Raw genomic sequence first — 24,178 nt, 5'->3', positions numbered from 1 at the left:
CTGCGTTGCTGAATCTTTTGCAATTTGTTCAATTAATGTTGGAGAAGTCAAAGTAGAACGACGGAGTTGGGAAGTTTCAGCCTTTAGCCACACAAACACACGGTGATTCCTTGTTTAAAATTCACGGAGGTGAAACTTTAGTATGGATCAGAGCGGACATGGATCCCGACCGAATGTCAACCAGCAGGTTTTGGTGAGAAAATTGTGGTTAAAAAGTCGCTTCTTACCGGATATGAGCTGAGCTTGTGTTGTCCATACAGCTGCCGTCGACTTCCCCGAGACACTGCACGTCAACACCCGGCCGTGGATGTACACTTCCGACTATCAGGTACTATTTAACTCACTAAAACACTAGCAACACAATAGAAAAATAAGGGATTTCCCAGAATTATCCTAGTAAATGTCTTTAAAAACAGATGAATCCGTCTCAATGCAACGTGATTGCAATCGCGTTTTTTTTTTTTTTAACTTGTTTTTTTTTCTTTATTTTTCTAGTCCGTCGCTATCAATATCCTTAAACACAAATCTTTCATCCTCGCTCAAATTATTGGGGAAATTGTCATTTTCTCGGTCTGAATAGCTGTTTTTTTTTGAGGCTCCCATTAAAATCAATGTGAATAAATGAGGAGCCCTCAACATGTGAAGTCTTCGTCTGTGACTTCCGGTAGAGGCAGGGCTTTTCTCCAGTTGCGATATATATCGTGGATGTTCTCTACCAAATCCTTTCAGCAAAAATATGGCAATATCGCGAAATGATCAAGTATGACACATAGAATGGACCTGCTATCCTCGTTTAAATAAGAAAATCTCATTTCAGTAGGCCTTTAAGTCGGGGTCCATGTTAATCAATTCCTGGTGTCCCGTGAGATACAGTCTGGTGTGCCATGGGAGATTATGTCATTTCCCCTGAATGAGTTAAAAATATTTTTTGCAAACCAGTAATTATAATCCGCAAACAATGTGCCGTTTTTCACTGTACTTATAGAGTTCGGCAGAGTAATTGTGTAATACTCTTCCATATTTGTACAAGTAAATTTACCATTAATTTATTAACGTGGACCCCGACGTATTCAAGTGTTACCATTTAGTGGTCAATTGTACGGAATATGTACTGTACTGTGCAATCTACTAATACAAGTCTCAATCAAGAATCAAAGTAGTTGGCAGCAGATAGCTAATTGCTTTGTGGTGATCACAATATGGAGACGACAGCGGGAGTGTTGCGTTTGGACCAGATGTTCCTCAGAGGGAATCTAAGTTGCCGGTCAGCAAGTTCTTTTGATGACACATAAGCTGATTTTAAATGAAACCCAGAACAGAATAGGTATTTTGCAGTTTATTCCAAAGCTTTGGGGAGACCAACCCATGTAACAACACATTCAATTCGCATCACCTAAGTTGATCTGACAACACTACGGAAGTCCCTTCTTTTTCAATATGCCACTAGCCCCCGTCCCCCTCGCCCCACCCCCTTCAGAGTGAATCCACATATCTGTTCTTCTGCTAGTCTGGGACAGGGAGAGATAAGAAGAGAGTTATGGCTACTCTTCACATTCCTGCAGCTTCAAGGTTACATGCAGTAACCTTGAAGGTTACATGCAATTGTGCTCTTTTTGGACAACCAAAAAGAGCACAATTGGAAAAACACTAGCTATTTTCAAATATGACTACGGAGAAAAGGAATAACTCTTGAATATGTATATCTATCTCTGTCAGGAGGCCCGTGCAGGTCCAAAGGTAACGAACGCTTAAACCAAAAATAAACAGAAGGCAAGTGTCGCTAAGAAAAGGCATTGAAGCTTATAAAAGGCTATGCAAAACGAAACTAAAACTGAACTGGCTACAAAGGAAACAAAAACAGCAAAGACTTACAGCGTGTAGGGCAGAGAAGGCGTCCACAAAGTACATCCAAACGTGACATGACAATCAACAAAGTCCCCACAAAGACGTATAAAAACAACTGAAATACAGTGGGGCAAAAATGTATTTAGTCAGCCACCGATTGTGCAAGTTCTCCCACGTAAAATGATGACAGAGGTCTGTAATTTTCATCATAGGTACACTTCCACTGTGAGAGACAGAATGTGAAAAAAAATCCAGGAATTCACATTGTAGGAATTTTAAAGAATTTATTTGTAAATTATGGTGGAAAAAGAGTATTTGGTCAACCATTGAAAGCTCTCACTGATGGAAGGAGGTTTGGGCTCAAATTCTCACGATACATGGCCCCATTCATTATTTCCTTTACACGGGTCAATCATCCTGTCCCTTTAGCAGAAAAACAGCCCCAAAGCATGATGTTTCCACCCCCATGCTTCACAGTAGGTTTGGTGTTCTTGGGATGCAACTCAGAATTCTTCTTCCTCCAAACACGACAAGTTGAGTTTAAACCAAAAAGTTTTATTTTGGTTTCATCTGACCACATGACATTCTCCCAATCAATCAATCAATCAGTCTAGTTACGATAAAGATATTAACATTTTGCAAACGCATGTTGAATGGCCGAAACAAATACGATAATTCAGTGTTTCTCAAATGGGGGTACGTGTACCCCTGGGGGTACTTGAAGGTATGCCAAGAGGTACGTGAGATTTTTTAAAAATATTCTAAAAATAGCAACATTTCAAAAACCCTTTAAAAATATATTTATTGAATAATACCTCTACGAAATATGAATGTAAGTTCATAAACTGAAAAGAAATGCAACAATGCAATATTCAGTGTTGACAGCTAGATTTTTTGTGGGCATGTTCCATAAATATTGATGTTAAAGATTTTTATTTTTTTTGTGAAGAAATTTTTAGTATGAAGTTCATGAATCCAGATGGATCTCTATTACAATCCCCAAAGAGGGCACTTTAAGTTGATGATTACTTCTATGTGTAGAAATCTTTATTTATAATTGAATCATTTGTTTATTGTTCAACAAGTTTTTAGTTATTTTAATATTTTTATATCTTTTTTTTTCCGAATAGTTCAAGAAAGACCACTATAAATAAGCAATATTTTGCACTTTTATACAATTTAATGAATCAGAAACTGATGACATAGTGCTGTATTTTATTTCTTTATCTCTTTTTTTTTTTAACCAAAAATGCTTTGCTCTTATTAGGGGGTACTTGAATTAAAGAAATGTTCACAGGGGGTACATCACTGAAAAAAGGTTGAGAACCACTGCCATAATTCACCCTTGTAACGGTGTATTTAATCACAGAAAAACAAACAAGATAGTTCACAGTCGTTCACTTCCGCTTTCGTGTAATACTCAAACCTCGCCTTACTGTTTATGAATATTTTTGCACCGAAAACAAAGGCTTGTGGCTTATAGCTTAAATGATAATCTAAAAAGTGAAAAGTTGCATATATTGTTCAAAATATTTTTATCCAGTTGTATTTTTTAAAGCTGCCGTATGTAACAAATTTTAAACATCGCGAGACTTTCATGGAATTCCCGCTCCCGAACGAGATTGGGCCTGGTTGTTCTGATGTAGCAAACAGCACAGAAGATGGACTCGCAGGTATTTCTCCTGTAAAGTTGTCGTTTTGATACAGTTAATGTTCGGCTATGTGTTCTTGTGGAAATGACGCGAGGAGGGTGAGCATTTTTCCCCGTTTTTATTTTAGCACCTTCTCTTCTGTTGCTTATTTTGTTCTGTATCAGCTGAACCACAGCCAGTTGTGTATTGCAAATTACGAAACAAAAACAAAAAAAACCCAGCTCAAATAAACTAAAACATAAAATATATATATGTTACATTAAGGTGGATAAATATTTCAGTGTGAAAATTAGCACCGTACTTATGTATGCTCGCTTCACATGTAAAGTACATTCTCAATAAATTCAGTGTGTTTTCCTGTTCGCACACATAACGTTACATATTTGTATGTTAAATACGTCATATGGCGTTTAATCGTGCTAAAATTCACCGCTATTCCATAACCCAACAGCAACAGATTTGAGTGGAATCTGGACACCATAATCCTCTTGAAAGAATGACCTGATGCAAAGCTGTTGTGATTTATTACATTAGTTACATGCATAATGGATTGGCAAGAGGGTGCGGTGCAGTGATGTGGTGTCTCCCCTTTGTAGTTCTCTATTATGTCCAATACAATATTTTTCCATGGTTTATTTTCCAGGCAGGCGGAGGCAAACCCATGACACCATGAGTCCTCCAGCTTGGCCTGTGGACTTGTGGTGTTGTCAAATGCCATTTGGCTGCACACTGCAACAGGCAAGCAAATCTCAGCTCTCCAGCCAGTTGACATCTGCCACCTGGTGATGGTATGGAAGGAGTAGCACAATGAACCGATACAGCACCCTCAGACAGCTCGGGGATGGCACGTACGGATCGGTCATACTCGGACGTAACCTGGAGTCAGGGGAGCTTGTGGCCATAAAAAAGTGAGTGTGCTTTTATTTTATCTGAACTGTGGGGCTATACCAGTGGTTCTCAACCTTTTTTCAGTGATGTACCCCCTGTGAACATTTTTTTAAATTCAAGTACCCCCTAATCCAGGGGTCGGGAACCTTTTTGGCTGAGAGAGCCATGGAAGCCAAATATTTTAAAATGTATTTCCGTGAGAGCCATATAATATTTTTTTAACACTGAATACAACTAAATGTGTGCATTTTTATGTAAAACCAACATTAGGGTATAACACGTCTGTTGTTCTTTTCAATAAATACTTCAATAAAATACTTCTTACCATTCTTGACATCTTGAACAGGTGAGGTAGAAAACGGATGGATAGATAAAAATGCATGAGAATTTTTTATATTTTGAATGTTATTTTCAACACTGATTACCAGTGGAATTATTCATTACTTATTGTGTTAAGCAATGTTAGCTTAGATTAATCTGAGAGCCAGATGTAGTCATCAAAAGAGCCACATCTGGCTCTAGAGCCATAGGTTCCCTACCCCTGCACTAATCAGAGCAAAGCATTTTTGGTTGAAAAAAAGAGATAAAGAAGTAAAATACAGCACTATGTCATCAGTTTCTGATTTATTAAATTGTATAACAGTGCAAACTATTGCTCATTTGTAGTGGTCTTTCTTGAACTATTTGGAAAAAAAGATATAAAAATAACAAAAAAAATGTTGAAAAATAAACAAGTGAGTCAATCATAAATAAAGATTTCTACACATAGAAGTAATCATCAACATAAAGTGCCCTCTTTGGGGATTGTAATAGAGATCCATCTGGATTTATGAACTTAATCCTAAACATTTCTTCACAAAAAAAGAAATCTTTGACATCAATATTTATGAAACATTTCCACAAAAAATCTAGCTGTCAACACTGAATATTGCATTGTTGTATTTTTTTCAAAGTTTATGAACTTACATTCATATTTTGTTGAAGTATTATTCAATAAATATATATATAAAGGATTTTGGAATTTTTGCTATTTTTAGAATATTTAAAAAAAATCTCACGTACCCCTTGGCATACTTTCAAGTACCCTCAGGGGTACGCGTACCCCCATTTGAGAACCACTGGGCTATACAACCCACTAACTGTCAGATGTACTTGATTAAAAATGTCTGGCAACAATGAGTATCCAAGTAACCTGAAGGCTTGTTTTTTAAATGTAGAATGAAAAGAAAGTTCTACTCATGGGAAGAATGTATGAACCTCCGTGAAGTCAAGGTTTGTAGATGTCCACATCTTGCATTTTTTTTTACTCATTTAAAAATTAGGAGAGGGGATTCATTGCATGTTTGACTTTTTTCCATGGACCCTTTTTACACTTTATTTATTGTTTTTTTGGAGAACAACATGCACACTGACTTGGCAACATTAAAGTATAAATGGAAGTGTTGCAGCAAACTTGGTACATATAAAGTGCAGCATGCTACTTGTTTTTTGCATGGACATAAAGAACAGTATGATCTGCGGATATTTGGCCAAGTTTATTAAATGGACAAATCTGCGGTCGGTATAACTACCTACTTATAATAATCTTGTGGCACGCCAAGCTTATTTTTGGATATAGGGGTTTTCACATTTTGTGCACAAACACATATTATATGGAGGTTAATACAAATATATGTTGTGTAGACTCACTTTCACATCCAACTGGCTGAATATCAGTAAATACTGAAGATAACCTACAGAAGGGATAACTAAAGGTCACGAGTCAATGAAAATAGGTGCTTAAAATCGGTCAAATTTGCTAAACTACATTTGTCTCATAGCGGAAAGGCATGTTTATTCACTCCTTTGCAGATTATCAATCAATCAATCATACACATACCAATCAGAAAATAAATGTTAAATAATATATAGTTTTAATTTTTCCACAAATTAACAATGACATTTAATTAAGATAACTTGCGTCATTGTCTGATTGACAAAACTGGCCAGGGTGGAAAACTCAGTGTTTGTTTGTGAACAGGTAAAATAAAAGCTTTAACAACAAAACATGATGGCATTGACTTGCAGCTGTTGATGCTCAGACAACACACCCAGTTAGGTGTGTAACGGTATTGTAGATACCGCAGTGTTGCGGTTTCAAAATCTTCACGATAATGCTGGGTTGCTTGACCTATCAAACAAAAACTTGGTGTTTTAGTTTTTTTCTATCGCTTAAGCATTGGCCGGTTCTGAATATAAACTACATCTCCCAGAATCCTCTGCCCAGCGCAGGGCTGACAAGGTGGGGGTGTGGAAGGCCGTAAGCAGGTAGTAAAGTGTGTTTGTAGTAGATAAAAGGAAACTTTTTTTGGACATTCCCTTATAATTTCAACAAAATCTATCCATAACTGTTTGGGTTCTGTTGCTAACAAACACAAAAACAAACTCTGGCAAAAACATAACCTCTTGGGCAGAGGTAAGAAAGTCGTGGTTCTGCAATGAAAAGTGTACCACTCTCATCTTGAGGGCCAGAGCCAGCTGGTCACGTCACATCAAATACACCAAAAAAACCTGTACAACGCGGGAAACGGCAGTAAACTGAAAAGCTACTTGATAAGTCCTCAATCCATCCATCCATTTTCCACCGCTTGTCCTTCTCGATGTCGCGCGGGGGCTGAAGCCTATACAGCTGCACTTGGGTGGAAGGCAGGGTTCGCCCTGGACAAGTGGCAACGTCATAAACTGTCACCCAAAAAATATATTTGAAGCCAGCAAAGCCAAACATTGATTTGTGAGGTATTTACGTTATTGTTAGTGAACTTTTCTGAGAAACAGCTTTTTTCAAGCTTATTTATAAACATATCCATTGCAGAGGACACTGCATCTCATAAAGTAAAAGTTGAAAAACACTAAACTGATCATTATTGTTTTAAACATGTTACACTGGATGTTTACATTGTTAGTTTAAAGACAATTTACTACAAATGTTTTTAAAATATTTGCTTGAAACGGTTGATGTCCCTGCACAATTCTTTGCACTGAAAAATACATATTTGTTGAATGATTAGAACATTTTAGCTTTGTGTTTGTGTTCAATTACAGTAAGTGTGTTTATCCTCAACATTCCTGCCCCTTTATTTTACACACTGTGGCATTTTTTATTCTTTTTTAAAATTTTGAACATACAGTGGGCCAAAAAAGTATTTAGTCAGCCACCGATTGTGCAAGTTCTCCCACTTAAAATGATGACAGAGGTCTGTAATTTTCATCATAGGTACACTTCAACTGTGAGAGACAGAATGTGAAAAAAAAAATCCAGGAATTCCCATTGTAGGAATTTTAAATAATTTATTTGTAAATTATGGTGGAAAATAAGTATTTGGTCAACTATTCAAAAGCTCTCTCTGATGGAAGGAGGTTTTGGCTCAAAATCTCACGATACATGGCCCCATTCATTCTTTCCTTAACACGGATCAATCGTCCGGTCCCCTTAGCAGAAAAACAGCCCCAAAGTATGATGTTTTTCCACCCCCATGCTTCACAGTAGGTGTGATGTTCTTGGGATGCAACTCACTATTCTTCTTCCTCCAAACACGACAAGTTGAGTTTATACTAAACTGGATACATGGATGATACAGCAGAGGATTGGGAGAATGTTATGTGGTCAGATAAAACCAAAATATAACTTTTTGGTATAAACTCAACTTGCGTGTTTGAAGGAAGAAGAATACTGAGTTGCATCCCAAGAACACCAAACCTACTGTGAAGCATGGGGGTGGAAACGTCATGCTTTGGGGCTGTTTTTCTGCTAAGGGGACAGGACGATTGATCCGTGTTAAGGAAAAAATGAATGGGGCCATATATCGTGAGATTTTGAGCCAAAACCTCCTTCCATCAGTGAGAGTTTTGAATGGTTGACCAAATACTTACTTTCCACCATAATTTACAAATAATCTCTTGAAAATTCCTACAATGTGAATTTATGGATTTTTTTTTCACATTCTGTCTCCCACAGGTGAAGTGTACCTGTGATGAAAATTACAGACCTCTGTCATCATTTTAAGTGGGAGAACTTGCACAATCGGTGGCTGACTAAATACTTTTTGCCCCATTGTATACCACAATAATATTGTACTTTCCTCCATACCATGACAAAATCGTACGGTGAGATTTTGATACTCTTACATTCCTACGTGCGGGCGAGTAAGAAACACATTTATAATGCTTCGTATAAGTGTGCGCTAATTTCTGAAAATGATGTAAACATCATTGTGCATTTTTTAAGTCAATGTATCAATGAACAGATGCTTTATAATGCACGACCAAGTCAGCTCTGCTATGTGTATGAGGTGTTATGACAGTGCCATTATAATTTGGACTTCCAAGCGGACAAATGGCAGGATCTTCCCAACTTCCAGAGGAACTCTTTTGAAGTAGTTTTACGAACTCTTTCTTTGATCTATTTTATGGGACCCTCTTTGAACAATTTTATGGAACTTTCTTTGAACTGTTTGGGAACCGAAGGCAATGCTAGTCACGACCCACTTCCCTGAGGAAGCAGCTGTGGGAAGGAGGGGGGGGGGGGGGGGGGATCAAATAAAGAAGGAGGAGTACGATTTTGATGCAGAGCATGGTGCAGGATTGTACAAACAGTACAGTGGCCATGTCTTTCCTCAGAATCTGAGTCCAAATTTAATTCTGTTCCTGTTTGATTCTTTGCCTTTTTGTCTTGTTTAATAGATGTCATCAGTGTTTGAACCTGATAGAGGGAAAACACCCAAAATCTAAAAACAAAAGAACGGATGGATGTCAAATATTTTTGTGGGGCTCCAAAGTTAATTATGGCATGCCATCACAAATACATTAATAAGTGGGGAAACACTGACATCTTAGTAACAGTATTTACTGCCATCTAGTGGCGCCACTTGATGTCGGTCAGGAACACCTTCTGAGAACATACAGTGTAGCTACTGTTGAGTATATTGCTATTAAGTTTTTTGAAGGGTTAGTGCGTCTGCCTCACAGTACGAAGTTCCAGCATGTCCTGGGTTCAAATCCAGGCTTGGGATCTTTCTGTGTGGAGTTTGCATGTTCTCCCCGTGAATGCGTGGGTACCCTCCGGGTACTCCGGCTTCCTCCCACTTCCAAAGACATGCACCTGGGGATAGGTTGATTGGCAACACTAAATTGGCCCTAGTGTGTGAATGTGAGTGTGAATGTTGTCTGTCTATCTGTGTTGGCCCTGCGATGAGGTGGCGACTTGTCCAGGGTGTACCCCGCCTTCCGCCCGATTTTAGCTGCGATAGGCGCCAGCGCCTCCCGCGACCCCAAAAGGGAATAAGCGGTAGAAAATGGATGGATGGATGGTTAGATTTTTCACTGTTTCCCGTAATTTATAAATCAAACAGTGTAATAAAAAAGGCTTGTGGTGCTTTTACTGGACATTATAGATCTTGTGAGTTCCGCTGAAAAAACTCAGTTTGTTGTCTTTTTTTCCACACGAGACGACCCAGACAGAATGTTACACTCAAAAGCACCCACGTTCTGAGAGTGGAAGGTGATTCTTGTGTGCTGTTGTGTACCTTTCAGCTCTTTTTCCCATCCTTAAGCTGACTTACATTCCCCTTTATAGGGCTTGACCTTTTAAAACAAGCACACCTATTATAGTTGTCAGCTTGAAATTACAGCATGTTAAGGCATAAAATCTCTCCCTCCAGACTAAAAATTGAAGCATGGTTACACCTGAATCCTTCTGTGTGTTGTTGGGATTTATTTTTGCAGCAATTTTTTTTTTTTTTACTAATATACTAAAAAGCTTGTTTTCATTTCAGTCCTTGAAGAAACTCAACCACGCTAATATCATCAAGCTGAAGGAGGTCATCAGAGAAAATGACCACTTGTACTTCATCTTTGAGTACATGAAAGAAAATCTGTATCAGCTGATGAAAGACAGGTATGTCCGCCGTAGTTATGTTGTTCTCCACACTGCAGGCCTAATTAACTAAAGGTATATGTGTACTAAAACACATGCAAACTTGATAGCACATGCAAAACATATCCGCCAAAGTGTGCAAAGTGGATTGCGTCTGTTAAGTAACAGGAATAATGCTTGGAAACCATTTTGTGTGTTTTTTTCTTTATTAATATGCTAAATGTGTGCTAATTCTCAGAACGTCCTCAATAATGGGCGGGGAAAATGCAAATGTGATTATTTAGCATGCACAACCTGATTTACTAAACTAGAAAGTGATTGTGGCACTTAAATTAGCGTCTCTATTTAGCGCACCTGAAAAAAATCTTCAAATTGACAGTTACACACGGATGCGGGATCTGTAAAGACAGATGATGGACGGATGAGAATGCTCCATCTTGTGTGTGTGTGTGTGACAACTTAGGTCAAATAAAACATATTAGACCAGGGGTCACCAACGCGGTGCCCGCGGGCACCAGGTAGCCCATAAGGACCAGATGAGTAGCCCGCTGGCCTGTTCTAAAAATAGCTCAAATAGCAGCACTTACCAGTGAGCTGCCTCTATTTTTTTTAAATTGTATTTATTTACTAGCAAGCTGGTCTCGTTTTGCTTGAAATTTTTAATTCTAAGAGAGACAAAACTCAAATAGGATTTTAAAATCCCCCAAAATATTTTAAAGACTTGGTCTTCACTCGTTTAAATAAATTCATTTATTTTTTTACTTTGCTCCCTATAACTTTTCAGAAAGACAATTTTAGCGAAAAAAATACAACCCCCAAAAATGGTTTTAGGAATTTTAAACACATATACCTTTTTACCTTTGAAATTCCTTCCTCTTCTTTCCTGACAATTAAAATCAAAGTTCAAGTAAATTTATTGTTTTTATTGTAAAGAATAATAAATACATTTTGATTTAATTCTTCATTTTAGCTTCTGTTTTATCGACAAAGAATATTTGTGAAATATTTCTTCAAACTTATTGTGATTAAAATTAAAAATATATATATTCTGGCAAATCTAGAAAATCTGTAGAATCAAATTTAAATCTTATTTCAAAGTCTTTTGTATTTCTTTTAAAATTTTTGTTCTGGAAAATCTAGAAGAAATAATGATTTGTCTTTGTTAGAAATATAGCTTGGTCCAATTTGTTATATATTCTAACAAAGTGCAGATTGGATTTTAACCTATTTAAAACATGTCATCAAAATTCTAAAATTAATCTTAATCAGGAAAAATTACTAATGATGTTCCATAAAATATTTAAAAAAAAATTCAAAAAATTTTAATTAGCTTGTTTTTCCTCTTCTTTTTTTCGATTGAATTTTGAATTTTAAAGAGTCGAAATTGAAGATAAACTATGTTTAAAAATTACATTTTCATTTTTTTTCCTGTTTTCTCCTCTTTTAAACAGTTCAATTAAGTGTTTTTTCATAATTTATTTTCTACAAAGAACCTTCCGTAAAAGGAAGAAAAATGTACGACGGAATGTCAAACAGAAATACCCATTTTTTTTATACATATAGATTAATTTATTAAAGGTAAATTAGGCAAATTCTGGCAATTTATTTAAGTGTGTATCAAACTGGTAGCCCTTCGCATTAATAAGTACCCAAGAAGTAGCTCTTGGTTTCAAAAAAGTTGGTGACCTCTGCATTAGACATATTGTCTATTCAGCAACATCCTTTCATAATTTTATGCTGCATGCTGTGTTGCGTAAAAATCTCATAAAACAAATTAAATTGATGCGTTTTAGTGTCCTTTAGTGTTTGGTAATTGCGTTTGTTTTTTCCACATAGAATATATATTATTAATGTATCGCCATATGAAAAAAAACTTCCCGAAATAAAAATATTTTTTGTGCCTTGAGCACGTAAGCGCAGCCTCTCTCCCATGAGTGCACTGCCACCTTCACAGCGCATAAAAAGTGGAACATGCCTCCTGCAGGTTTGAAAACATGGCATAATGGGAACATGATAACATGAATGTGATGTAAATGATCAATTTTCTCCATGGAGATGCCCCATATACTACATGCAAGATCCTCATTTAAATAAGGTGGTCTGCACCACTTTTCAATTGTACAAGCAGGGTTAGTAGATCACATTGAACACGCCCACTAAGACACCATTTTCTTGTGGATCTTAGTAAATCAGGCCCCTTCTTAATATTTCATGTTTTTCTTTGTTTTGGTGCAGAGCTCGGTTGTTCCCAGAATCCGCTGTGAGAAACATCATGTTCCAAATCCTCCAGGGGCTTGCATTCATTCATAAACATGGTAACTCTTATTACTCCAGTGGCCTCAACCAACCCCCAATGCCACCCTTTGACCGGCTTTTTTTCTTAGGGTTCTTTCATCGGGACATGAAGCCTGAGAATCTTCTTTGCATGGGCCCAGAGTTGGTGAAAATAGCCGATTTTGGCCTCGCTAGAGAGATTAGATCTCGACCGCCGTACACAGACTATGTGTCCACCAGATGGTGAGTGATACATATCAAAAATGTTTTTTTGTTTCTTCGGGCAACAAACCGTATGTTTAATTATGTCAACAAACTTCCATAGGTTAAGAAAATTGAAGCAATGGCTAAATTCAAATATGTCAGTCAGCCAGTTCGAGGGGTATGGACACAAACAGGTTCCACTCTAACACTATATATTATTGTATTTAGTTTTATCAGGTGCCCAGTACTCTACATCTAAGTCAATAAACGTCTCAGCCCACCATTTGAGGAATCACTTTATTTATGTATTGATTTTTGGACAGGTACCGAGCTCCAGAAGTCCTCCTCAGATCCACATCCTACAGTTCCCCCATAGACCAGTGGGCGGTAGGCTGCATCATGGCAGAGCTGTACACCCTCAGACCTTTATTCCCCGGCTCCAGCGAAGTGGACACCATATTCAAGATTTGCCAAGTTTTGGGTACACCAAAGAAGGTAACTTTTTCATTGTCTGAGCAAGATCTAAATGCGAAAGGTGGATTTATGGTTTCAGTTTGAACAGAAGTTGGGGTGTCTCTCTCTGATATTGGTATTGGATCGATATCTGCAAAAAAATATTTATCGAATGATATCGGCTTGCATCTAAAATCTCTGATATAAGCTCCATTACAAGCAGTTCTACGTGTTGACTCGTCCAAAGCAGTTTGGTATTTTCTTGCATTTTAGTCAAGTCATTTACAAAATGTAAACATGGTGGGCTATATACAGGCTACTTAGGAACTCGCGGCTACGGCACACAACAGCAAAGGAAAAAATAGTACACACGCTAGATTTAGTAATAAGTGTCGCTAATTAAACAATATTACAGTCTAACACAAAGTATTTGTCCATATAAATAACTATCAAATAACTATAATTGCATATTACTTGCAGATACGAAGTCTCCAAAGCAGAAGCGTACTAGAAAGTGTCCAGTAACCAACGTGTCTGGATCATTAAATTTGTGCGTCACAAGTTGAATTTAAAGGGGAACATTATCACCAGACACTGGTAAGTGTCAATATATATATACCTTGATGTTGCATAAAAAAGACCATATATTTTTTTAACCGATTTCCGAACTCTAAATGGGTGAATTTTGGCGAATTAAAGGCCTTTCTATTATTTGCTCTCGGAGCGATGACGTCACAACGTGACGTCACCTAGGTAGTCAACCGCCATTTTCTCAAACACATTATAAACATCGAGTCAAATCAGCTCTGTTATTTTCCGTTTTTTCTACTGTTTTCCGTACCTTGGAGACACCATGCCTCGTCGGTGTGTTGTCGGAGGGTGTAACAACACCATCAGGGACGGATTCAAGTTGATTTACGTAGAATGTGCATCGATTAGCACGGCGTGCTAATCGATGCTAATATGCTATTTAGGCTAGCTGTATGTACATTTGTAGCTATATTTGCATCCAGCCTTTCTCTCCACCCGCATTTAATGCCAAACAAACACTTACCAGTCGACAGATTTAAGTTGCTCCAGTGTCACAAGATGTGAAAGTCCCGATCGTTTGGTCTGCACATTTTACCGGCGATGCTAAGGCAGACATGGCACAGAGATGTGTGGATATCCTGCAAATGCATTTCCAACGATAAAGTCAACGAAATCACAAAGGTGAGTTTTGTTGATGTTATTGACTTATGTGCTAATCAGACATATTTGGTCGCGGCATGACTGCCAGTTAATCGATGCTACCATGCTATTTAGGCTAGCTGTATGTACATTTGTAGCTACATTTGCATCCAGCGTTTCCCTCCACCCACATTTAATGCCAAACAAACACTTACCAATCGACAAATTTAAGTTGCTCCAGTATCACAAAATGCAAAAGTCCCGATCGTTTGGTCTGCACATTTTACCGGCGATGCTAAGGCAGACATGGCCAAATAGCGTCAACAACTATTCGCTCAATAGCTTCAGTTTCTTCTTCAATTTCATTTTCGCTATCTGCCTCCATACTCCAACCATCTGTTTCAATACATGCGTAATCTGTTGAATCGCTTAAACCGCTGAAATCCGAGTCTGAATCCGAGCTAATGTCGCTATATCTTGCTGTGCTATCCGCCATGATAGCATGTATATCACTGGATGACGTCACAGGAAAATGGACGGTGGCTTCACAGTTAGCAAAAATCAGGCACTTTAAAGCCTTTTTTCGGGATATTCCACGATGGGTAAAATTTTGAAAAAAAACTTTGAAAAATAAAATAAGCCGCTGGGAACAGATTTTTCTTGGTTTTAACCCTTCTGAAATTGTGATAATGTTCCCCTTTAATGATTTGTTTTAACCACTAAATGTCTCCAAAAACAAATCATCACTACACTTAAAAATCATAAATAGGTCATAGGTTTACGGTTTTTAATACCTGTCATTGTTCTCTTGAGTAATTTCACTTGAACAAACCTAACATTCCACACTACAATAACGAGTGTGCACTCTGATTCGTACTGATATAGCATCGGAATAATATCAGTATTGGTTCGTACTCAAGGCTCCAATGTTGGTATTGTATCGATAGTGAAACAGTTATATTGGGACACCCCTAAACACAAGTGCCTTTTTCTCCTAGAATGATTGGGCAGAGGGATTCCAGCTGGCCAGTGCCATGTATTTCCGTTGGCCTCAGTGTGTTCCCAGTAACCTGAAGACACTAATTCCTAACGCCAGTCCAGAAGCTATCCACCTGATGACTGACCTGCTCCAATGGGACCCCAAGAAAAGACCAACATCTGCACAGGTATGGTCTACATAGTAATAATAAAATACAATCAAATGTTTTGCGTAATTCTGCACGGCAAGTTTTTACGAGTTTTAAAATAGGGCGCATTGCAAGACAAGTGCTAAACCAATTTCCTTCAAAGTTTGTATATGATTATTGGACAAGATAAACTAGCCTCACAATGGAGGCCCACCAGACCATTTTAAAAGAGCTGCAGTAAAAACTAGAGAGGCCCTCAGTAGAGCTTAGATCTCTGCCAATATCGAAATATTGTGTCCTGCTAAGCAACACAAAGTTCATACAACAGTGGAAAACATTGTATTAACATTGTGATGGTGCTCTGCCAAGTCTCAAGAGGAGTTATGAAATACATAATCACTACCCAAATCAAAAAATAAGGTACTACAAATAGAAAATGGCCTAGTGGTTAGAGTGTCCGCCCTGAGATCGGTAGGTCGTGAGTTCGAATCCCGGCCAAGTCATACCAAAGACTATAAAAATGGGACCCATTACCTCCTTGCTTGGCACTCAGCATTAAGGGTTGGAATTGGGGGTTAAATCATAAATGATTCCTGAGCGCGGCACCGCTGCTCCCCACTGCTCCCCTCAAGGATCAAGGGTGATGGGTCAAATGCAGAGAATAATTTCGCCACATCTCGTATGTGTGTGACAATCATTGGTACTTTAACTTTAACTTTTATTTTACTGTGCACTGCAACCCTTAAGAGTGAGAAGTCATGGTTGACCTAAAGTTTTAATGCTTAATAGGGGAGGGGATTGTACAAAGTCCATGGTGTGAGGAAACAGCCAATTTAATGTATGAATGATAGTTAATTACTTATGTAATTATGTTCAATTCCTAGTTGATATGATCGGGTGTAAGCAAGGCATTCCATTAGTATTCTGAGACAAGAAAAAATAAATTCCTCTGTACACTTTCAATAGTAATAATGATAGAATTACATTTAATTTAGAAGCGCCTTACAAAAAACCCAATTACACTTTATAATGCACGGATAAAATAAATAAAATATAATGCCAAAAACAACAAAGGATAAAATCAAAAGGACAGTGTGAGTATGACATTTTAAATAGGAGAGTTTTGAGTCTAGATTTGAATGCAATAAGTGAGTTTGGGAGCAGAGTGACTGAAAACTCTGATGGCATAGCAAGGTGTATAGAAGTGTTTTATTTCAATGTGCACCAAAATGAGACTTGTCATGCAGATGTGCTACTTAGCCACAAAGATTCATGGAACTCAGTACAAAGGTTTTTGCATAATGTTGCTAACACACACACGGAATAACAAAATCCACATTACTGGCATCTAAAAGACTCGAACAATAATCTGATACTTAAAGGCCTACTGAAATGAGATTTTCTTATTTAAACGGGGATAGCAGGTCCATTCTATGTGTCATACATGATCATTTTGCGATATTGCCATATATTTGCTGAAAGTATTTAGTAGAGAACATTGACGATAAAGTTCGCAACTTTTGGTCGCTATTAGAACAGCCTTACCTTTACCGGAAGTAGCAGATGATGACGTCACCCGTTGAGGGCTCCTCACATCCTTACATTGTTTTTAATGGGAGCCTCCAACAAAAAGAGCTATTCGGACCGAGAAAACGCCAATTTCCCCATTAATTTGAGTGAGGATGAAAGCTTTGTGTTTGAGGATATTGATAGCGAAGGGCTAGAAAAAAAAAAAAAAATCAAGTTAAAAAAAACAGGCTTTTGCATTGGGACAGATTCAGATGTTTTTAGACACATTTACTAGGATAATTCTGGGAAATCCCTTATCTTTCTATTGTGTTGCTAGTGTTTTAGTGAGTTTAATAGTACCTGATAGTCGGAGGGGTTTGTCCACGGGTGTCTTGAGGCCAGTGTCTGAGGGAAGTCGACGGCAGCTGTATGTAGAACACAAGCTCAGCTGATCTCCAGTAAGTGGTGACTTTTTACCACAAATTTCACACCGAAAACTGCTGGTTGACATTTGGTCGGGATCCATGTTCGCTTGACCGCTCTGATCCATAGGAAAGCTTCACCACCGGGAATTTTAAACAAGGAATCACCGTGTGTTTGTGTGGCTAAAGGCTAAAGCTTCCCACCTCCATCTTTCTACTTTGACTTCTCCATTATTAATTGAACAAATTGCAAAACATTCAGCAACACGGATGTCCAAAATACTGTGTAATTATGCGGTTAAAGCAGACTACTTATAGCTGTGTGTGTGCGCAGCGCTAATATTTCCTTACAGTCCGTGATGTCACGCGTACACGTCATCATTCCGCGACGTTTTCAACAAGAAACTCAAGGGAAATTTAAAATTGCAATTTAGTAAACTTAAAAGGCCGTATTGGCATGTGTTGCAATGTTAATATTTCATCATTGATATATAAACTATCAGACTGCGTGGTCGGTAGTAGTGGGTTTCAGTAGGCTTTTAAATATATTCAAATACTTAAAGTATTTTTCAATTGAACAAGGAAGGGATCTGCCTCCTACTGAGAACTTTCCTTGTAATATTTGTAGTTTACAGCCATTGATGCTAATTTTATGTTACTGTTTATTGTCATGCACAGGCTCTCAGGTACTCCTACTTCCATGTGGGCCAGGCTTTGGGCACCCCTCAGCAGATCCTGGAGCAGGACAGACCTCAGCCACATCCTTTGCCCCCACAGCAACCCTTACAGACGCCACTGCAGCAGCAGCCCTTACATCTGAGGCCTGTGCCCCCCTCCCAGGCCTCTCCCCACAATCAGCACTGCACCACCTCCAGACCGCTGCAGCAGATCCAGCAGCCCTCTCTCCTCCCGGCCCCACAGCCCCCAGTGGCTGCGTACCAACGTCACGTAGAGCTTGTGCGGGAGCACCAACCGAAGCACGTTCACAAGCAGGAAGCAAGCGAATCTCTTCTCCCTTACATTGTTGACAACAGCAAGGTGAGCCACAAGAGCGGGGACAAGTGCCACACTTTTTTCTATTTTTATCAAACTAAATTACAGATAAACGGGGTGTAGCGATGATTACACGGCTGCCTACTTGGCTCTATCTTTCAAACATACTGCAAGCTTTATATCCAAATGTCAATCTGTTCCGGCTCAGAACATTAGTTTGTTGTCCGCTATCGATAGAGATTTAGCATAGTTTGGGTACTAACATGAACTATCATTGAATGTATAACCAATATCTGTGGAAACAAAACATTTTATTTGATTTCATATGTGCATTTTTTGTTAAAGTCCAACTGACATGAGATTTTCTTATTCAAACAGGGATAGCAGGTCCATTCTATGTGTCATACTTGATCATTTCGCGATATTGCCATATTTTTGCTGAAAGGATTTAGTAGAGAACATCGACGATAAAGTTCGCAACTTTTGGTCACTAATAAAAAAGCCTTGCCTTTACCGGAAGTATGTGCGCTTGACGTGACCGGTGTGAGGGCTCCTCACATCCTCAAATTTCTTATAATGGCAGCCACCAGCAGTAAGAGCAATTCGGACCGAGAAAGCGACAATTTCCCCATTAATTTGAGCGAGGATGAAAGATTTGTGAATGAGGATATTGATAGTGAAGGACTAGAAAAAAATTAAATAAAAAGCGACGGCTCCGGGCGGCGGCAGTGTGAGCGTTTCAGATGTAATTGGACACATTTACTAGGATAATTCTGGAAGATCCCTTATCTGCTTATTGTTTTAATAGTGTTTTAGTGAGATTGTAAAGACATACCTTGAGGTCGGATGGCTGAGGTGAACACGCAGTGTCTCTGAGAGAAGCCGAGGAGCCAAGCTCACAGCTGCCTTTTTTGACAGCTACTGCAGGAGGACGAATAATCCACTGATGTCTCCGGTAAGATGTATATCACAATTTTCCCATCCAAAAACATGCTGGTTGACGTAGAGAAACATGTTCGCTTGACCGCTCTGTGTTAAAGCTTCACAACAAACAAAGAAACATCGGCTGTGTCTCGGTGCTAAAGACAGCTGCAATACACCGCTTTCCACCAACAGCATTGTTCTTTATAGTCTCCATTATTAATTGAACACATTGCAAAAGATTCAGCAACACAGATGTCCAAATTACTGTGTAATTGCGCGATGAAAAGAGACGACTTTTAGCCGTAAGTGGTGCTGAGCTAGTATGTCCCCTCCAACTCGAAACGTCATCATTCGCGTCATCATTCCGCGACGTTTTCAACAAGAAACTCAGCGGGAAATTTTAAATTGTAATCTAGTAAACTAAAAAGGCCGTATTGGCATGTGTTGCAATGTTAAGATTTCATCATTTATATATAAACTATCAGACTGCGTGGTGGGTTTCAGTAGGCCTTTAAATCTGTGAATGTAACTTCTATTTCCTTTAATTTTCTTTTACTAATGAGCCAGCTTTAAAGGAGAACTGCACTGTTTTGGGGAATTTTGCTTATAATTCACAATCCTTATGAGAGACAACAACACATATGTCTTTTTTTTTGATGCATTCTAACTCGTAAATAAAAGTCAACTAGAGTGAATGGGAGCCAATAAGTCATGACGTCATTGCGTCTATTCAGACTATAAAACCCTACAAGTAACAATTCCAAAAAGCGCGAACAATACTCAATATACATTTCGAGACCTGTATATGAACCAAGTATTAGCATTATTGTTATTACAAGGGCTAATAATACTTTTATCGGTGCATTGTCACAGAGAGGTAACTTCCTTATGCTGCTGTATTGACGTCATCAGCTGGTGAGCTGCTTTCTCGCCTTGGAGCTCGTGAAAGTTTGTTCTAGATTATAAAGTATGTCTTTCATTTAGGAAATGGCAAATAAGACCCAAAAAGATGCTCGGTTCCACCCCTTTTTTGTCCGCGAGGATTATGAGTCATTCTTCATCTAAACGGGAGTATATGAATATTCTAAGTCAGCATCCAAGTGACAGCAGACATTGTACTGTAAGTGATGTTTGAATAGGTTTGTTGAAAAAGCAAACATTGTGATGCGTTTTTTTTTATTAATGTGCCGCCATATGCTTAAAATGAGCAAAATATGTAAATATTACATGTTAATATGGAGGTACCTGTTACTACATTACATATATACTTACAGTGTGTATATATAGAACCTTGATGGTTGTGTTTGGATGTTTTTTAAGAACTTTATGGGCAGAATACGACGACTACCATTTACACTGTTGTACTCTGACTTTTGCTCACATTAATTTATTATTTAGAATGCTTAAAAAAGAAATCATTGTGTGTTCTTGTCTTATAAGGATTGTGAATGATAGGCAAAACTTCCTAAAAAAGTGCAGTTCCCCTTTAATTTTTCCCTTCACAGACAAGACAGGAAAGTGAGAATGCTAACCTGCTGAGCTATCAAACGAAAGCAAAGGGAGGACGTCGGCGTTGGGGTCACGCTGCAGGACACCTCAAAGGTGACGAGTGGGACGACTACGGCGACACCGAACCGATGCCTTTGAGTGTTCCGGGAAAAGGCAATGTCCCCCGAGAGAAGTCGAGGCAGGGAGAGGAGCCACTCCGAAGGTGATAGGAATTATTGATCATATTTGAATGGAACTTGGAGATCTGTGGTAACCAAATGTTTTAGATACAGCGACATTCTGGACTTCAGTCGACCAAACGGAAAAGAAGAAGCACCTTTAAACCTGAACAAGACGTCAAGCTTCCAGGAAGCATCGAGGACGGCATCTGCCAAACAACACTACCTGAGACAGTCACGTTATTTACCAGGTAATCTTCTAAGAGGGCTAAAATCCATGCCTTATATTTTGATTCTCTTCATCTTTCTGCTTTTAAGGCATCAGCACGAAGAAAAATGTGGCCATAAATGCTAGTAAAGACCGGAGCAAGAGCCATCTTTGGGGAAATAGCGGTATTCCTTTTGGTGGGACTCTGCCAAGCAGAGGACTTCACGGTAATTTCACTTTACTTTGCATTTTCAGCTACGGTTTGCGTAATTTTGAAATAATGTTTTGTTTCCAAAAAACAAGGTACAAATACAATCCCTGGAGCATGCACGCAAACGTTTTACAAAAAAGATGCCTGCTCTGTCGGTCACAGAGGTCATCAGGGTGCCTCTTTGGAATCAGCTGCTTCAAGTGAGAGAATGTTTTGATTTCAACAATGAGTAAATTGTACTGTTGCATCAATTGTCTGCCTGATTCCCTTTTGGTTCAAGATTATGCAACATGGCGATCGGGTCGGAGTCAGAGGAACGCCTACGGCAACATGGCCAACAAAAGCCCCCCTTGTCAGTTACCACGTGCACCAGTACAGACCATCCACGGGCGAATAGACTGGTCTGCCAAATATGGACATCACCGCTAGTGGCCTCCCGCGCTTTACTTTACCTCCCAAAGAGAAGGCCTCGTTGTTTTGTACATACATCTTAACACAGCAATAATGTTTGTTTGTTGCCAATGTACCATGGATGTGGTGTGCATGTGTGAGGGTAAATGCAACCAGCCAAACATATGTGCACCTCTGTGATATACTGTAATTTTTTCTGTAACATAACTTACTGTCCTGCTTTGGTTATTACACTTTTTATGTTTTTATGGTTTGCTATTGAACCTGTTTACCAAGCTGTATACATGATATGCATATTATTAAGTCACTGTGACTTGTTTATAGCCAAGTAATTACTTTGCAACGCTATATTACTGTGTAAATATTGCTGGTGTTTTTACCTTTTTTTACTTTGTGATGCTAGTGATTTAAATATGATTTTTGTTTATTGTTTTTCAATTAAAGTCAAGGCCGTAATTGAAATGTCTCAAACTCTAACACTTACAGTATAACGTTACTTACGTGTAATAGATTTTATTTCAATTGGACAAATCGCCTACATTTCCCAACATGCATCTGTGCTAGATAATGACGTTATATCATTATTGGCACCTGCGGCACGAGCTTGGCAAACCGTTGTCCTCCAGCCTATTAAGCATTTTTGCAACGTAAGTATAAAAAGTTTTTTTTCCCACATAACAGCCGTTTGACTCCAATAACATTTTAGAAAGATGTCAATGCGGCAACATTACTCTATTAGCTTCAACTCGAAATTAGTTCCATGCGAGCTAGCTTCCAAATGTTAGCTGCATGCTAGCTTACAAATTCTAGCTGATCAGGACGTAAAGTTGAGTTTTCAAGCTTAAAAGGGGAACTTAACTTTTATTTTGGAATTTTGCCTATTATTCGGGGAACCCAACTTTTATTTTGGAATTTTTCCTATTATTCACAATATATGAGACAAGCGCACATGTGTTTTTCTTTTTCATGTATTCCAACTAATAAATAAATGCTAGAAAAAGTCAGCTAACAAGGGCGCTAATAAAGTACTATGATAAACCTACGTCAACGTTTTATATAAATGCTGTAAGCATATATGTAATGTAGTAACAGGCATCTTCATAATAACATGTAACATTTAAAGGCCTGCTGAAATGAGATTTTCTTATTCAAACGGGGATAGCAGGTCCATTCTATGTGTCACACTTGATCATTTTGCGATATTGCCATATTTTTGCTGAAAGGATTTAGTAGAGAACATCGACGATAAAGTTCGCAACTTTTGGTTGCTAATAAAAAAGCTTTGCCTTTACCGGAAGTAGCAGACAATGTGCACCTGACGTCACCGGTTGTAGGGCTCCTCACATCCTCACATTGTTTATAATCATAGCCAGCAGCAGCTAGAGCTATTCGGACCGAGAAAGCGACAATTTCCCCATTAATTTGAGCAAGGATGAAAGATTTGTGGATGAGGAAATTTAGAGTGAAGGACTAGAAAAACAAAAGGCGATTGCAGTGGGAGCGATTCAGATGTTATTAGACACACTTACTAGGATAATTCTGGAAAATCCCTTATCTGCCTATTGTGTTGCTAGTGTTTTAGTGAGATTAAATAGTACCTGAAAGTCGGAGGGGTGTGGCCACGGTTGCGTTGACGCCAGAGTCTCTGAGGGAAGTCACGGCAGCTACAGCAAGACGGAAGCTCCGCTGATGTCTCCGGTAAGAGGCGACTTATTACCACAATTTCCTCACCGAAAACTGCCGGTTGACATGTAGTCGGGATCCATGTTCGCTTGAACGCTCTGATCCATAGTAAAACTTAATCTTCGGGAATTTTAAACAAGGAAACACCAGCTGTGTTTTTGTAGCTAAAGGCTAAAAGCTTCCCAGCTCCATCTTACTACTTTGACTTCTCCATTATTAGTTGAACAAATTGCAAAAGATTCAGCAACACAGATGTCCAGAATATTGTGTAATTATGCGATAAAGCAGACTACTTATAGCTTGAATTGGGCTGGAAATTAATGTCCGCTACAACCGGTGACATCAAACGCACGCATCATCGTACCGCGACGTTTTTAACACGACACTTCGCGGGAAATTTAAAATTGCAATTTAGTAAACTAAAAAGGCCGTATTGGCTTAATATTTCATCATTGATGTATAAACTATCAGACTGCGTGGTTGGTAGTAGTGGGTTTCTGTAGGCCTTTAAGTACTTTGGATATTTGACTTAGGCAGCCTGAGTTACCATGAATTGATTAACGTGGTCCCCGGCTTAAACAAGTTGAAAAACTTTTTCGGTTGTTACCGTTTAGTGGTCAATTGTA

The 24,178-nt window shown here is 38.6% G+C and overlaps 1 protein-coding gene across 1 annotated transcript; it reads left to right on the top strand.

Moving 5' to 3' along the window:
• The first annotated feature begins 306 nt into the window (after nt 1-306).
• Nucleotides 307-22,331, top strand: LOC133559028 (serine/threonine-protein kinase ICK-like). The gene is made up of 14 exons (XM_061910314.1): nt 307-328; nt 4,141-4,405; nt 5,603-5,657; nt 10,196-10,317; nt 12,532-12,611; nt 12,681-12,813; nt 13,098-13,269; nt 15,396-15,563; nt 18,134-18,493; nt 20,878-21,083; nt 21,148-21,290; nt 21,358-21,474; nt 21,551-21,658; nt 21,739-22,331. The coding sequence occupies exons 2-14, from the start codon at nt 4,305-4,307 to the stop codon at nt 21,885-21,887; spliced, it is 1,914 nt and encodes a 637-aa protein (XP_061766298.1). The 5' UTR covers nt 307-328; nt 4,141-4,304; the 3' UTR covers nt 21,888-22,331.
• The last annotated feature ends 1,847 nt before the right edge of the window (nt 22,332-24,178 follow it).

This window comes from Nerophis ophidion, linkage group LG09, assembly GCF_033978795.1.
Source record: "Nerophis ophidion isolate RoL-2023_Sa linkage group LG09, RoL_Noph_v1.0, whole genome shotgun sequence".
Taxonomy (NCBI): domain Eukaryota; kingdom Metazoa; phylum Chordata; class Actinopteri; order Syngnathiformes; family Syngnathidae; genus Nerophis; species Nerophis ophidion.
Note: the sequence above shows the minus strand (reverse complement) of the source record. Positions and strands in the feature narration are given on the sequence as shown.